General features: G+C 39.1%; 1 protein-coding gene across 1 annotated transcript in view; it reads left to right on the top strand.

Annotated features, from left to right (window-relative positions):
• LOC126354884 (partner of Y14 and mago) overlaps window positions 1–16782 on the top strand; it is a 34958-nt gene extending 18176 nt beyond the window's left edge. Inside the window, exon 4 of the mRNA XM_050004930.1 lies at window positions 15205–16782. Coding sequence (XP_049860887.1) covers window positions 15205–15647 — 443 coding nt within the window. The 3' untranslated portion in view covers window positions 15648–16782. The remainder of the gene's footprint in view (window positions 1–15204) is intronic.
• The last annotated feature ends 266 nt before the right edge of the window (window positions 16783–17048 follow it).

The following is a 17048-nucleotide window of genomic DNA, read 5'->3' as shown; positions in this document are numbered from 1 at the left end:
TGTAGATGTAGAATATAGCATTTTCGGTTGTTAAACCACTTCTACAACCGAACTATACATTTGATAGCAACTTATGTGAAATAAAATTATCAAATATCCTTCCATATATAGCCTTTACAGTAACTTTTGCAAACACTGATGGCATATAAATAGGTCTAAAATTGTCTACTTTATCCCTTTTTATAAAGCGACTTTACTACTGAGTACTTGAGTACTTCAAATGTTCAGGAAACTGACCATTCTTAAATTAAAACTTACAGATATGGCTCCGTACAAGGCTAACATGTGCAGCACAGTACTTTAATGTTGTGCTAGGCAGTCCATCATATCCATGAGAGTCCTTAGTCTTAAGTGATTTAATTATGCACTCAATCTCCCCCCCCCCCCATTTTCTCCCCTGTTAGTACCATGGAGTAGTATTTCAGACATCAATCTAGCTCGAAACGACATTTTGCAAGAGGGTTACGATTCCCTGTAGAAACTAAGTTTTTATTTATTGCATCATCAATGGTCACAAAGTGATTGTTAAATACTGTACATATTTTTGTTACAGAAATATCATTCACTGGAAATATTTTTACTACGAACTTACCTTCCTGCCACTCTTGTTCCTTAATGAGATTTAAACTAACTCTCTATTGCCGTTGTATTAGCTTTTCCACATAGTTTACAATTATATATAACATTTGTTTGAGTACTAAAACCTGTCAGTTTTAAAATTTGTGCATCATGGTCTGAAAGGCCATTCACCCTTTTACTAACAGAATGCTCCTCTACTAATAAAGAAAGAATAAAAATATTGTCTATAGCTGTGCGACTATTCGCCCTGCACACTGCTTGGAAAAAAAACGGTCTACATCAAATCGTATGAATTTAGATTTCCAACATCCTTTTTCTTGCACAATCACATACAAAATTAATATTGAAGTCACCACATATAACTGTTTTTTTGTTACTTCCTATAAAGTGATCCAAGAACCCTCTTCAGCTTGAGCAGAAATGCCCTAAATTCAGAGTTAGGTGACCTACAAACAACAACAATTAGAAGTTCAGTTTCACTAAATTCAGCTGCCCCTGCACAACATTCAAAATACTTTTTAAGTGCAGTGCCACGTTATGTCTATGGACTCAAATGAAATATTGCTTTTTACACTCATGGCTGCTCCCCCAATCTGCAAAGAACTCCTTGACAAACAGCCAGCTAATCTGTATCCTGGTAAAGGACGCCTCTGAATTGTCAAATTACTTAAGTGGTGCTCTGATATACCAGTAATGTCAGACTCAACATCTATAAGCAGTTCACTAACTTGATTTCTAATACCTCTTATATTTTGATGAAATATGCTAATTCTTTCAGTACTTGGATACCTGACCACCACTGAATGTGATTCGTCTGTTCCTTTAAGCGGGGATACGGGGATACCTATAAGCTTTGCCAGCCTCCCCTTCGCATACCTATTGAGGTGCAGGCCACACCTAGTGAAATATGATCTAGTGATAGACTCAGCTGCCACCACTGCAATGTGAGACCAGGCTCTCCACCATCATTGCCTTCTCCAGCCTCTTGTTAACACACCTAATAGCAACATTAAGATTAAGCCGATCATGACTCTGAAACAGTTGTGTGAAGTGCACATTAGTGCCTCCAGTTTTGAGTTGCTATCTTTACCAGGTCACCACCTACATCACACAACTACATTACTCCCATATGTTAAGTCACCTGAGTCAACCCTGCACTAGACATCACAATGCTGGTGACCTGATACTCAACACTTCCTGCAGCCACTGGCCCACACCTCTATGCGACCTACCTAGCTGTAGAAACTTCTTCTGTCTGTTAGAATTTGCAACTGACTTAGGCCCCCTAACTGCTGAGGTCTGCTGCATGTTTCCTCCACCTACAGCTACAAGAGGTTCCTCCCCATTAAACTCTGACAGTTGGTCAAATCTGTTGGTCATACGAAAAGTACAACTGCCTGAATATCTCCTCCTCCTTAGCTGTCATCTTACCAACCACAAGTTCCCATTCCCCAGTGCCCTTCACCCTCCTAGTTCCTCCTTTGTGTCTTGTTACGGCATCTGACTGCATTTCCAGGAAAGGTTGTCACTAGAATGTGCACTGGCTTCCCCACTACATTCCCCCCAATGAAAATACTCTGAACAAATTCCAGATCCATAACCCACTACTCGCAAACCTATGACAAATCCCACACTTCTCACTTGTGGTAGAATTTTAACAGTGACTGAAAAAACTAAACTTCTACATTACCTAAGTTCAACTACAACAGTTGAACTATTTATAGAACTAACGATAATGATACCAAATTTCGCTCTTTACTAAGAATGTGACTACTTTTATTAATACTACTAAACCACAACTAATACCAGTCCCACAAAAGCTTCACACAATTTCTTATCTCAAATCAAAAGGTCAAGCAACCACTGGAACACTTAACAAAATTAAACACAGTGAATGAAAGTTTTACCCAAATATTTCACTACAAACAATAAGAAATGTCAGCTGGAAGCTATTGTATGACTTCAATGCACAAACAACTGTAAACAAACATGGTGGGTGAATGTTTCCAAAAGTGTAGTAAACCTTTATTTCATCAGAAACAGCATGAGAGACCACTTAATAACTGTGAAACAGTGCACTGACAACTTTGTCAGAAATTAACTTCAGAATTGCTACAGCTGCAACTGCACAAACAGCACTAAATGAGTCTAGTATCAGAAACAGCACACAGTTAATTTAGAAACTTAAACCTTCCACACTGGAGGGCCCCTCTGCATGCTCCAACTTGCCCTCTGCAAACGCAGCACAGTTCAAATACTCCACGTCACTGTGATGGAGCGCAAAAGTTATGTTATGGGTCAAAGCAGGCGAGTGGTATCAAACATTCGACTTGTCTAGGAATTTATGCTTTGTTACAAACCGTCATGCTCTACACAATTTTTAAGCGCAGCTTTTGTAACTGTTGTACAGGAAATTTTATCTCATCCTTTACTTACGAAATAGTACCATTAGTTTTACAAATCAGTTATATGATTTAAAATCTCTGATATTAGTCTTCTGGTTACTGTACCTCTTCTTGGTTTCTGTACTTTCAAAGAAAATTTGGAGAGAATTTCCACTTTATGCAAGAAAGGTGTACCTATTTTTAATTTTTGCATATACGTCGTACACTCACATTAATGCGACCACTGCCTGTGTTTGACATCAACCAACAGTAACCACTCACAGATGGTGGCAGCACTACCACTGGAAGGTATATAAAGTATGTTTGGGGGGGGGGGGGGGGGGGAGTGAGTTCGGAGCAGCACAGAAAACAGTGCAGTTGTCGTCGTCGTAATGTGGGACCTAATGTCCAAAGGGGCATGGTCATTGGCTTTTGGACCAAGTGTGGAATCATTTCTGAAATAGCCAAGTTAAGAAATTCTTTGCACGCCACCATGATTAAAGTAAACTGTACATGACAAAATGCACTATGCAAAATTGGTGCCGAGGCAACTGTGATACACCTTAGGCCACACATAACAGGTGTGGGCATGTGTACAGGTGAAAAGACACAGTGGAGTGGGCCTCCCTCCACAGTGGTGTCTACTTCGTGCTTCCATGTTAACTGCTGTTCGCTGGTGGAGGAGGCTGGAATTTGCACGCCAACACTGCAACTGGGTGTCAACTGAGTGGTGACAGGTGGCCTTTACAGATGAATCCCATTTTATGCTGCAAAACATCATGCAACAATCGTCTGAAGGGACCAGGTCGGAGGAGGGAGCCTAATGGTCTGGCAATGTTTTTGTGGCATTCCCTGGGTTGTTTCATCATTTTAGAAGGCATGATAAGTCAACCTGAGCGTGCATCTATTCTTGGGAACTATGTCCACATCTACATGCAGTTCGTTGTCACTCAGCTCCCAGTGTACCTGCATGCTTCGAAGAGCAGCAGGATGGGTTTATTGTAGTCCCCTGTCCACCAAACTCCCCCAGTTTACACATAGCTGAGAATCTGTGGGATCACATTGATCTTTTCGTGCCATAGATTCTCATCTGAGAATCCTAGTGCAAGTTGGCATGACTCTGCATCCTTGTTGGTGTTTTCCAGAACCTTACCGATCCTCTTCTTCCACAGCTCACAGCGATCCACACTGCTAAATGTCATTCAGGCTTTTGACATGTGGTCACCATGCATGTTTCAGCAATTTGTGTGATATGGTCAATGAGCTTTCTATTAATCTCTTTAAAAAGTTGTTAAAAGATAATATCTTTTGGAGATTGGTATAAAATTTGTCTAAAGCTGTTTCTATACTGAAGTGATTGATACTTTTACATGAAATTATCACTCCTGCCGTAGACATTGTCATTGTCTGTCACTGCAACCTTAATTTATAAAGAGTACGAGCAATGATACCATTTGTTAAAGCAGAATGCCAGCATCACGAATGTCACTACATCCACGACCTATTGGCGTTAGCTAGTTAATGGCAAAGATACAGAGGCAAAACTGCAACTCAGAAAATCATTCTAGTTAATGAGCAACTTCTCTCTTTCCAGTTTACAGCATCCATACAGTGTGTTCTGTAACTTGCATCATGATTGACAGCTTTGAGGGGTATTAAATGGATAGAATTATTTAACATATAGAAGCAGTCTCTGCTGTCAGTTCCTGTTAAGTGTAAGGACAACAAATTAAACTAGTGACAATCTCCTCACACTGATTACTGTGGAAATTACTTGTAGATTACGTCGTCCTACACAATACATGAGAATTTCATTGTAAAAATCGGAAGACTATACTTACTTTCTAATTCTCCATCAGCTTCAAAGTAGTCACCTCCAGCATGTAAGAAACAGTCCCTGCATTGTTCCAATTTTTGGAAGCACTTCTGGAAGTCTGCAATGTGAAGGGTGTTCAGGACCTGTTGCAATTCACTTGGATGTCTTCAGTCAAGTCGAAATGTTACCCTTTCAACACAATTTTCATCTTGGAGAGCAGGTGCAAGTCACATGCAGCTAAATCTAGTGAGTAGTGAGAACGGGGGACAATCACCGTGTTGTTTATGGCCAGTGATGCCTTCACAATAGGCAAAGTGTACTTGGGTGCATTGCCACGGTGTACCAACCAGCCTTTCGTTTTCCGCAACTGTGGCCATTTGCACTGGACACTTTCCCTTGGCTAGCTGAAACTCTCCCAGTAAGACTTTCAATGGAAAGTCTGACCAGGTGGAACGAACTCATTGTGCACTGTTCTCCGAACAAAAAAAAAAGATCAGCATTGACTTCATGTTGCTGTGAACTTCGAGCTTTTTTCGCCATTGGAGATGATGGAATTTCCCATTGTGATGATGGCTTTGTTTCAGGGTCATAACTGCAGACCCAAGATACTCTGTTACACTGTGGATAAGAATTTTGGACACACTCAAATTCTTCTTTGCAGCTCGGTGCATGTCTGAAACCTGAGGCTATGTTCATTGACGCTGAGAAGGTGAGGGACAAACTTCACTGCACTTTGTCTCATTTTCAATTCATCTGCTAGAATTCATTGATACTTGCGGAACAACAGCCCAAGTCTATTACAAACTTTGTCTACCTTTGGTCTTCGTGAATTACATCACACACTTTCATGATCATTTGCGGAGTTTTGCATGTTGACAGTCAACTAGATAGTTCATCATCTTTCACATAGTTTGTCGTCTTCCACAGTTCTCAGTCTTCCTTGAAGTGCCTGAATGACTGAAATGTTCTTACTTGATTCAGTGCACTCTCATTAGATCCCTTGTCAGCATGTGGTGGGTTTCAACTAGAAACAGAATTTGATGCAAATCCTTCACTCCTTTGTACTACACACACACACACACACACACACACACACACACACACACACACACACACACACACACACACACCACCAACAACAACAACAACAACAACTCACAACTGCATGCACCAAAGATGACGCAACTTTGTGCTGCAGTAGCTAAGACATGTATCTTGAGACATCTAGTGGCAGACCATTGTGCTGCTACTGGTTTGACTAGTACAGTGAAATTCTTGGCTATTTTGGGTAGCACCTCATACTTTGTAAACTACTCAAAGAAACTGTGCATGACTTACATATCTGCAGATGTGTTAGAAGTTGGAGTCAAAGGAAACAGAATGAAAATAATAAGAGTACTATAAAAATTACTTTAAAGTAAAAACAAAACAGTATGCAAAACCTTGCACGGCACTGAAGTCAAAATCATTGTTACATGCTCAGATTTGCATGCTGACCACGAGGTGCTTTAGGCTCAACCCATTGTGTAATGATGTCCCTCCAGAAATCATCTGACATGTGAGGAGGGGTCCTGCAACGACACTCTGCAAGTTCCAAATGTTTCTGAGCTTGTTCAGTATGTTTCTTGTCGGCAGATAGCACAGGCAATTCCATGAGTTGGATTCTTGCTTCCTGGAGGAAGGTTTCCATAAGTTGGGAACAGAGTGATCAGGCATTATTGTTTTGAAAGACACCACCAAAACTATAGAGCTGGTGGATATGTTGAACAATGCTGTTCTGATATTATACAGCTGGCAATAGCAGTGCGGAGGCATCTGAGGTTCATTCATGTTACTGGCCCAAAACACAACACAACTCCCTGTTGCCCTGCGGAACAGTATGCCTGAGACACAAATTGGTACCTGGCGATCTCCACATAATTGTACAAGTGCCATTGGGCATCAGACAAATCCTACATTCTTTGGTGAAGAGAACCTGGTGCCATTTATAGAGGTACCATTCTGTGTGTTAGTTCTCCCATATTCTCCATGTCCCACAGAGATGGGTGGTTGTACTGTTGTCCATAATACGTGCATAGTGGCCAACTCAATTCTGCCTTGTTCAGGATGGACTCCCAGTTGTCTCCAAACAGGCTCCACCCCTCTCTATTCCATTCTCCGCAGAGCATCTGCAAACCATAATTTTTAGGTGGTGACAATCAGCTGGTGGTGTTGCAAAGTGACAATGTGTGCTCAGTCTTAGTTTGAAAAGACCCCATGAGGCATGTTGACAGACTGAAGTGTGTAAAGGCACCCTCACAATGCTTCCCTTGGGTGACCAATATCTCATGTGTGAGCAAGTCACAGTGATTGATTGCTAATGGCTAGAAATCACAGGCAGTTTGCTGCACCTCGTGCATTTTGTGCTTGCAATATGAGTGCATGGCCGGTTAGCAGTGATGTTTAGCAGTATGCCTAAGATTCTCATTTTCTAATTATTAAGCATGGTTGTGCAGTTTTCTTCCATTTCATTTTACCCACATTGAATGAGAAATTTATGTTACAATTTATAGTTACTCAGGGACCACGAACTACTCTGAGAAGTAAAGAGAAGACCAGAATTGCTGATTATGTTAATAGGTAATACAAAAAAAATCCTCCATCCTCCATCCTTGCTACCTTCCCTGTTTTCCTTTCCCTGTTGCTTCATAACCTGGGTTGTGAGTAACTAAATCCACTTTCCCTTCTTCCCTTTCTTTCCCCTCTCTCCTCCCGGATGAAGGAACATTTATTCCGAAAGCTAGGAACTTAAATTTTCGGTTGTTTTTTGTGTTTCTATCGGCTGTACTGAGCTGAGGTAAGTACTGGCCAGCCCCTCTATCTCTTTGTTAGTAATTGTTTCACGTCATTATATGAGATTTTCCATTAACTAGTTAAATTAAACTTTGCAAGGCAGGCATTAAGTGGTATCAGGTGACCATATGATGTAATGCTCAGAATCCTGTCAACCCTACTGCACACCAGGATAAGATAAGATTAGATTAGAGATTAGATTAATACTTGTTCCATAGATCATGAATACGACACTTTATAATGATGTGGAACATGTCAGGGTATGAAAGATGTCTGTACAAGATATTACATTACACAAAATATTGCATGACACTAATACTTAAGTTAGTTTTTTTTCCCTCCCTTAATTTATATCTAAAAATTCAGCCAATGAGTAGAAGGAGTTGTCATCTAGAAATTCTTTTAATTTATTTTTAAATATTGGTTGACTATCTGTCAGGCTTTTGATGCTGTTTGGTAGGTGACCAAAGACTTTTGTGGCAGCATAATTTACCCCCTTCTGTGCCAAAGTCAGATTTAACCCTGCATAGTGAAGATCATCCTTTCTCCTGGTGTTATAACTATGCACACTGCTATTACTTTTGAACTGGGCTGGATTATTAACAACAAATTTCATAAGTGAATATATATACTGTGAGGTTACTGTGAGGATCCCTAGATCCTTAAATAGATGTCTGCGAGATGACCGTGGGTGGGCTCCAGCAATTATTCTGATTACACGTTTTTGAACAATGAATACTTTTCTACTCAACGATGAATTACCCCAGAATATGATATCATACGAAAGCAGTGAGTGAAAGTAGGCATAGTAAGCTAATTTACTGAGATTCTTATCACCAAAATTTGCAATAACCCTAATAGCATACGTAGCCGAACTCAGACGTTTCAGCAGACCATCAATGTGTTGCTTCCAGTTTAACCTCTCATGAATGGACACACCTAAAAATTTTGAAAATTCTACCTTAGCTACAGACTTCTTTTCAAAGTCTATATTTATTACTGGAGTTGTGCCATTTACTGTACGGAACTGTATATACTGTGTTTTATCAAAATTTAAAGAGAGTCCGTTTGCTGAGAACCACTTAATAATTTTGTGAAAAACATCATTTACAATTACATCACTTAGTTCTTGGTTTTTAGATGTTATTACTATACTTGTATCATCAGCAAAAAGAACTAACTTTGCATCTTCATCAATATGGAATGGTAAGTCATTAATGTATATCAAGAACAGTAAAGGACCTAAGACCGAACCCTGTGGGACCCCGTGCTTGATAGCCCCCCCAGTTTGAGGAATCGGCTGTTGTATTAACATTAAATGAACCACTTATTTCAACTTTCTGCATTCTTCCAGTTAAGTATGAATTAAACCATTTGTGCACTGCCCCCCTCAAACCATAATGATTTAGCTTATCTGAAAGAATTCCATGATTTACACAGTCAAAGGCCTTTGAGAGATCACAAAAAATACCAATGGGTGATGTCCGGTTATTCAGAGCATTTAATATTTGATCAGTGAAAGCGTAAATAGCATTTTCTGTTGAAAAGCCTTTCTGAAAACCAAACTGACATTTTGTTAGTACTTTATTTTTACATATATATGGGAGGCTACTCTTGAATACATTACCTTCTCAAAAAATTTTGATAGAGCTGTCAGAAGAGAGATTGGGCGATAGTTGTTGACATCCGACGTATCCCCCTTTTTATGCAATGGTTTTACAATGAGCAACTTTGAGCCTTTTTTCTTTTCTCCAGCAGACATGGATGTGTTACACTTATAAATGGAAACTGTCCTAGAACGGAACAGTACATTTGCAGACATGGATTTGTGTTCAAAATGTTACGAAGTTGTTCCTCTCTACAAGTCCTAAAAGGAACAGGAATTTCCAAACACCCTGTATAGCATTTATAATCTAACGAATAGGGGTGTAGGTGTCGTACATGTGTTCCTTGACTGTGCCTACAAAATTAATCCAGTTTGCATGTGGAATTTTTCTCACGAACAAAACATTTTGTATAAATGTCTGAGCCGGTGAGTGGGCTCGTGAAACTGACAATGCTGTGGTATTATTGGATGTGAAGTAGGTTTACTATTCCAAAACCTGGTATGTGCTGAGTAAATTGATTAAGGATGGAAAAAACACACCATGGTTAAAACAATCAGGTTTAGAAAATGATGAGGAAACCGAGATTGTTGGACTCTGTTTAAAAAAGTACACACAAATGTCAACATGCAAAAGTTAGTAGAAATCCATGCATCCATAGGAAGAACAATGAGCAAAGCATACAACTACTTCCATCATCATACCTTAGTGAAAGATCTTGCCAAACCTGAGAAAATTGTGGCCATACATAAAATCACTAAGGAAGTCGAAGGCTTGTATCCAGTCACTTGTCGGCCGGTCTGGTGTGACAATAGAAGACAGCAGAAGGGAATGTGCCCTTGTAAATTTCATGTTTAAGAAATCATTTATGCAGGAGGATCATACAAACGTGGCATCATTTGAGTGTTGCACAGACTCCCACATGGATGACATAGAATTAGGTAACGCTGCTGTAGTGAAGCAACTGCACGGAACTTTGATTTTACATTTCCCATGATTCAATATAATAAATTCATAGTCCCTGTGAAAAACCCGTCAGATCAATGCAAAAAATTCCCTAATTTTGCTTTTCTTCCTAGTAAGGTGTACTCAGTCCTGTGCTTTTACTTGTCGTCTCATTTGATTTTGTCCTGTTTTCTTCCTATTGACATTTTATGTGACTGAACGAGTTATGTGTGGCACAGAAGACATACGGTTCACACCATGGGTGGTGGTGGTGGTGGTGGGGAATAAGGGAATATTTTAGGCCGTTGTAGAGAGGGGAGACATGAGAGAGGAAATGCTGACATAATACACATAATTGCCAACAAAACATTTGGCTTCACCATGCAGTGATGATGGGTCGAGTACATTTCACACAATGTTTTGCAGGAAATTAAGCAATCGTGATGTGGTAGCACTGTGGCAACCAGGAATGAGGGTGTCAATTTGTTGATTGCTGTAATGCCAAGTTGATGTTTATGGATGAGTTAGTGACAGGAGCAAGGACTCTTTAGGGCATTATGTCAGTGGTTGTGCAGTGTGTGAATATTTGTGACAAGGAAGTATATGAATGTAATTGCTCGTTGTTTCACTTGAAGCAGTTTAAGCTGTCTTCTTAGGTTCCTGCCTAACCATACACACTTGGAAATCACCAAACATAAAAAAATTAAATAAAATAAACAGGCAAATATTTATTTAATCATTTGTTCTCGTACAAGACAGTTATGTTTAGTAACATCAAATGTTACATAACATACTGTATTACAATCATAAGAAAGTTCCAAAATGTGGTAACAATGCTAAGTTGAAAAAATATATCTATTGGCATGCATGAGAGAACCTGCTGTTTGGCCATGATATCGACGATTTTGCTAGTGCTACCAGAAGCGGAGAAAATTGGCACTACTTGAAAGACATTCGTTTGTCTCTGAGTGCTGCCATTGTCAAGCTGCCTCTAGATGGGAAGTGTTACGAAAGGTTCGAGTCCTCTAGGAAATAACTTCTGTAAGCACTTGCTGAGGTGTTTATATTAGAAGGAAAACTTACTCAAATTTACTTCAAGTCACTGGGCAAGTTTATTTCAGAAACTCACAGCAGGTATTTGTTACAGAAGTGCAGTTATTCTTAAAAATCAGAGCAGTCACCACTGTTATTGCATTATTATAAATGACTAAAAATCATGGCGAAACAGAAAATAAATATATATATATATATATATATATATTAGAGGATTGATGTTACCAGGAAACACTATTTAGTTGACCAAAATTGAGGCCTTCACTTAGATTAAAAACTGTGACGATGTTGTATGCAAATTTCAAACATCTCTTGTTTATTGTATAATCAAGTGTTTGATAACAGGAAACAAAAATTTGGGTCAGTATCTAACCAAGAGCGTGTACTTTCAAATGAATTAAGGATTACTATCAGCTGTTACTGGAATGACAATAATGAAAATTTGTGCCTGACCGGGTCTCGAACCCGGGTTTACCACTTATTGCGACTAGTTGGCTACCCATGCACAACTCACGGCCAGATGCAAACTTCCATATGTTGTCAACCATTCATCTACATCCTGTACTTGTAAACCCATTATGTATATTCCTGTATGTGTCAGACTTTGTACTTGAAAGTTGCCTGCCTGGTACCAGCAGGTAAATACAGTATTGCAGTGCCTCTGTTATTCTGATTATGATGCAAAGTTCCTTTCCAGCACAGATAGACAAATGGTAAAGCAACCATTTATGATAAGTGGGAAATCTGGGTTTTAGTCCCTGTCCGGCACAAATTTTGTCATCATTCCATTCTACAGCTGATGGTAGTCCTTACTCGCAATTGCGAATTCATTTGATGTGTTTCATAACAGCTGTGGTTGGCACAGTACCTGTTCCTTTGGACATGCATGCATGTCCACAGGAACTTTGCACTGTAATGAGATCAACAGAGGCACTGCAAATTGTACGGACTGCCTTTTAATTGCTCTTCAATTTTTTCAAGCAGTATTTACTACTTCTATCACAAATGTTAAGCATATATGTTTACAGTAACATTAGAAAGTCATCTAAAACCAGAGACATCTGTACTGCCCTTGTACTTTGCCTTCTGGTGAAACAAATTGATACATAAACTCCTTTCACATTTCCTTGACTGACAATGCCAATTGTGTGTGTTTAGAGTTTCCAATAGTACATTTGTTTCAGCCCGTCTGTATTTGTACCTTCTCCTTTCCAACAGAGATACTTTCACTCCGGTACTGAACACACACAGCTTTTGCAAGTTTGAGAACAACTTCCACAAGAGACATATTCGGCAAGTAATTGCAGCATGATGCAAAAAACTAGAATGAATTTTCATGCTACAGCGAAGTTTGCTGGGCCACAACCCAAACCTGGGAACCCGATCTGGCACACAGTTTTGTTTTGTCAGGAAGTTTCATGCCAGAAACTTTCCTCTAGCTTTTGATTTTCGTGAATTTGATGAAAATAGTGGACATGTATTGGTGGGGGGGGGGGGGGGGGGGGGGGGAGTGCAGATGCAGTTATGAATAATATTCCACTCATATCTGTGATTGTTTGTATAAGGTGCCATACCACAGCAGAAAGGTTGACAGAATGCATAATAAATATGATTGCAGGTTTATGATGTTAAAGTGGTTGCAAGATAGACAAATAAACTGCATTGATGCAGTGAAGAAGGCCGAGCTGTTACCTACAATAGCCATGAAAGTGTACGTCATGTATAAGATCGCTGAGAGCAGAGGCCACAGTGTAGTGAATTTACCACCATACAACTGTGACCTAATTCTGACAAAATTGGCATAGGCCAAAATGAAACACAGCTTCAGGGAGAACAGTCTTGGTGGTGACATGTCGAAGGAAAGATTGCAAAATCTTTTTAATGCTGCTTTCCTGTCAGTTACTGCACAGGACTGGCAAGCTTACTGCAAGAAAGAGCTGCAGCTGGAGCGAGAGTACTGAACATGAGATGGAATAATGAAATGGCCACCGATGAAGTTGTCATCAGTACTATGACCTCAAGGGATGGTGATGATATTGGAAGAAACACAGATGACAGTGATCTTTCGTGAACATCATTTTGACAGTTCTTTCAAGCACAATTATTACAGTTTGTAAACATTACTGTTGTCTTCGTTTAATAAATGCAATGTGCAAATAGATTCCAAAAATCAGTTTAAAACTTTCAATTCATAGTGTGGTAAGCTGTACATTCATTCTTCATTATTTTATATCTAAAAACAAAGATGTGACTTACCAAACAAAAGCGCTGCATCATCTGCAGAGAACTTAATGAGGCTACATGCTGTTCTTCCACCTCATCAACAATTCCTACATTGCTTATTTCCTAAAGAGCATTTCAGGAGTAATGACATTTGCTGTAAATTGCCTGATGGTTTGTGCAACAGCCCCCTGACAGGTAGGCTGTTGACCTGCAAGCAACTCCACATGTTTTCATATTATAGCTCTGGTGCTGTTTCCCCTGTGCTGGGCAGCCAGGTCTCCCATCAGGATCTGGCATTACAGCCTACCAGCCTGGGCCACACTGAAAGCTCAGCCCTGCTACGGAGGCACTTGCTAGGAACTTAATCACAGAGTGCCTTTTCTCTATACCAGACATCACCACAGTGGAGGACAGATAACATAACTCCTTTGTTACATAAAGTAAGGAGTTATGCCTTCACGCTTAAAAGCTCCCATTAATTACAACTAAAGTTATGCCTTCACGCTGAAAAGCTCCCATTAATTACAACTAACATCTGCACTCCAAACAGGCATACTCCCGTCTAACAACTTTCCACAGATTGTGCTTTTGTGTGCCAGCTGCGACAGTCAGGCCAGCTGTCGCGACTGTCTATTGGCCAAATGTCACATGAGCCAGCAAGTAAACTTTCAGTAAATTTTACTTGAGCATCTGTCCAGGTACAACATTGGCCACTTTGTTGTCACAGACTGTACCACCCTGTCCCAATCGGGAGACCTCTCACAAATCTGAGTACTTTTCGTTGTCCACCTACCAATTGTTCTCAGCCCATTTCCCCTACTTTCCATCCTGCTACATTCCTTCCCCTAACTGCATTTTCATCCCATCATACCCCCTTCTTTCCTCATATCAGTGTACACTCCGCTGCAAGTGAAAATTTCATTCTGGAAAAAATGCTTTATTTAATTAATGTTCACAATTTCGTGAAATCAGTTTTTTTTGGATTTAAAACACAGGCAACAATATAAATTTTACTCTACCAGTTAGAAATGCAGTGTGCTCAGCATACAAATATCTGTTTCATGGACAAATATTGAGATTAGATTAGATTTACTTTCATTCCAATTGATCCTTAGTGAGGAGGTTCTCTAGGGTGTAGAACATGTCAGAAAAACAATTACACATGACAAATATTTACAACTGAAACTAATGCCACAGTGTGGAGCAGATTGTTGAGGTCTGTATTAAGTAAAGTAGTGAACTAATTATAAATATTTCAATGATAAGCTGTTAGATACTCGTGCAGTGACTGTAGGTGGGTAAGTGGTCCCATTGGCATGACAGGTGAACTAGGCAGGGAACAATTGCAGCACAGGAGGGAAAATTACTGGCCACATGTTCTTTACAAATACTACACAGGCGAACCATATTGGATTGCACTATAAGAGAGTTAAATTTCTGGTTTAAACTGACATATTAGGACTAATTGTGAAAGAAACAGTATAGGTAAGTATTCATTTGTATAAAACAATTAGAGAGTGGAACAGATTGAATTCACAAATCCTGCTCACACTCCTAACAACAATGTGCAGTTTCAAAATTGATCTTGTTAATTTTCTCTGTAACAGTTTTCTTTGCATCTACTTTTTTCCTTGCACCTGTATCATGGTGTAATTTGGCTATTATTACATTCTCTGTCCTATTTGATATTCCGTTTGCAGTTTTTTAAAATTTACACTTACAAGTTTTCTTTGTGCAATATATCTGTAGCACTTCCTTTTTTTTCTAGTTGCAGCCAAATCTACCAGGAAGAAAAAGAAAAAAAAGAAATCTGATAATACAGATGAAGTCAGTGAAGGAATGGAGAAAATGCACTTATCTCCTGGAAAAGAAGTGACACAGAACAACAGTCCGGTTAAAAATACGACGCAGACTAATTCTTGTAGTAAGAATCCATCTCAGAGTGCTAAAACTGCCAAGAATTCATCACAGAATAGTCCTACAGCCAAAAGCGGAGGGGAACCATCGCAGCAGAATGACACATCAATGAAAGATCCTGGCAAGAGGTTGAAAAACCTCAGGAAGAGGCTGCGTGAGATCGAAGCTATCGAGGAGAAGATCTCCCAGGGGCAGGACAAACAACTCGAAAAGGACCAGTTGGACAAAGTGGCGAGGAAGCAGGAAGTCCTGAGCGAAATAGAGTTGTTGTCGAAAGTCGTTCGTTCCTCTTAATTGTGTAATATGCTGGAACTGCATTTACGGGCTGCTGTACAGAATTAAGGATGTTTTATTCATCAGGAATAGGCTTCTACACCATTCTGTTACCATTCTTTTTTTTTTTACGTGTGTAGAATATTTTTATTGTTACTTAAACAACAGTGAGTCACCACCAATAATGTAACATACATGTTTTAAGGACAACTAGTTTTGAGGTTACTTTTAACCTTTAATATGAAGATGTCATCAGTTTTTTTGTATAGTTAAATTTTGAATCGTTTTTGTTTCCACCCCTGGTGTTGCACACTATATACTGAGTAAGGTTGTTCATCATTGTACAGTTTTTGCTTTCTTTGTAGGAAGAGAACATCATTTTATTTTAAGTGGAGAAATTTTTGTTTTCTCTCAGTCTTGTGCAATTACACTGTGTGCATGAGAAATTCAGAGATAGTGTTCTCAGGCAGTCCAAACAATATGGTTTTTGTTTATTGAATTACCAGCTGCAAAAATTAAATAATAGTTCCTTCTGTTCCCTTAATATGTCCTTAGCCTACAGAATAAAAATCTGCCCTGCATTTCTGGAGTGCATGTCCCCACCCTCCTCCCAAAAAAAGAAAACATTCCCCGCAAAATTTAGTGCAAATTTAATTTCATTAAACAATGTGTGTTCTCTCTATTATGATTATTTACTGTTATTATTATATTCTCTGTACAAAACTTTGTCCTCCAGAAGTTTCCTCTTCAATATGTACAAAGCAGCTGGTAATCAGGTCGTGTTTTTGAGGCTTTTTACTGTCAACTCATTGAAATCATTGTGAAAAAATTCTGTGGACACCATTTGTGCCATATCTGCATTCTTCCTGCTGCTAGTGATTTTTGGTACATGCCATGTGCAAAATATTTCTAGTCTTTTGAAACGAAAGTCATTGAATTTTTTTATCGTATTTGACAGGCTACTTTTAGGTTTTGTACTACACTGTAAAAAAATAAAACTTGTTTAAAATTTAATTCTGTCAGTCTAACAGAAATAATGAAATTTGTATGTCATTTCCAGTGGTACAGGATTAAGTCTGATAAAGGATTTGTGACTCTTATTCACATCACATACTGTGAATGATACTGCCATTAGTAAATTAATACCGAAAACATATTTTGTGTTTATTTTGTTACACCTGTTGGCAGACCATGAAAGTGTCAGTTCTAATTATTCAGTACACCTGACGTGATACATGTTGGTTTGAAAATGCTCCTATGTCATTCTAGGCAGATAAGCATACTTTTGTAACCTGATGATGAAATGTTTTGCTTTTCTTCATGAAGGTAGGAGTAATGATCACTTACGAACTAGCTTGTTACAATTCTCACCTTATTGAGGATAGTAATTGTTTGAAAACATGTAATGTCCAGTGTCACTAC

This window comes from Schistocerca gregaria, chromosome 3, assembly GCF_023897955.1.
Source record: "Schistocerca gregaria isolate iqSchGreg1 chromosome 3, iqSchGreg1.2, whole genome shotgun sequence".
Lineage (NCBI taxonomy): Eukaryota > Metazoa > Arthropoda > Insecta > Orthoptera > Acrididae > Schistocerca > Schistocerca gregaria.
Note: the sequence above shows the minus strand (reverse complement) of the source record. Positions and strands in the feature narration are given on the sequence as shown.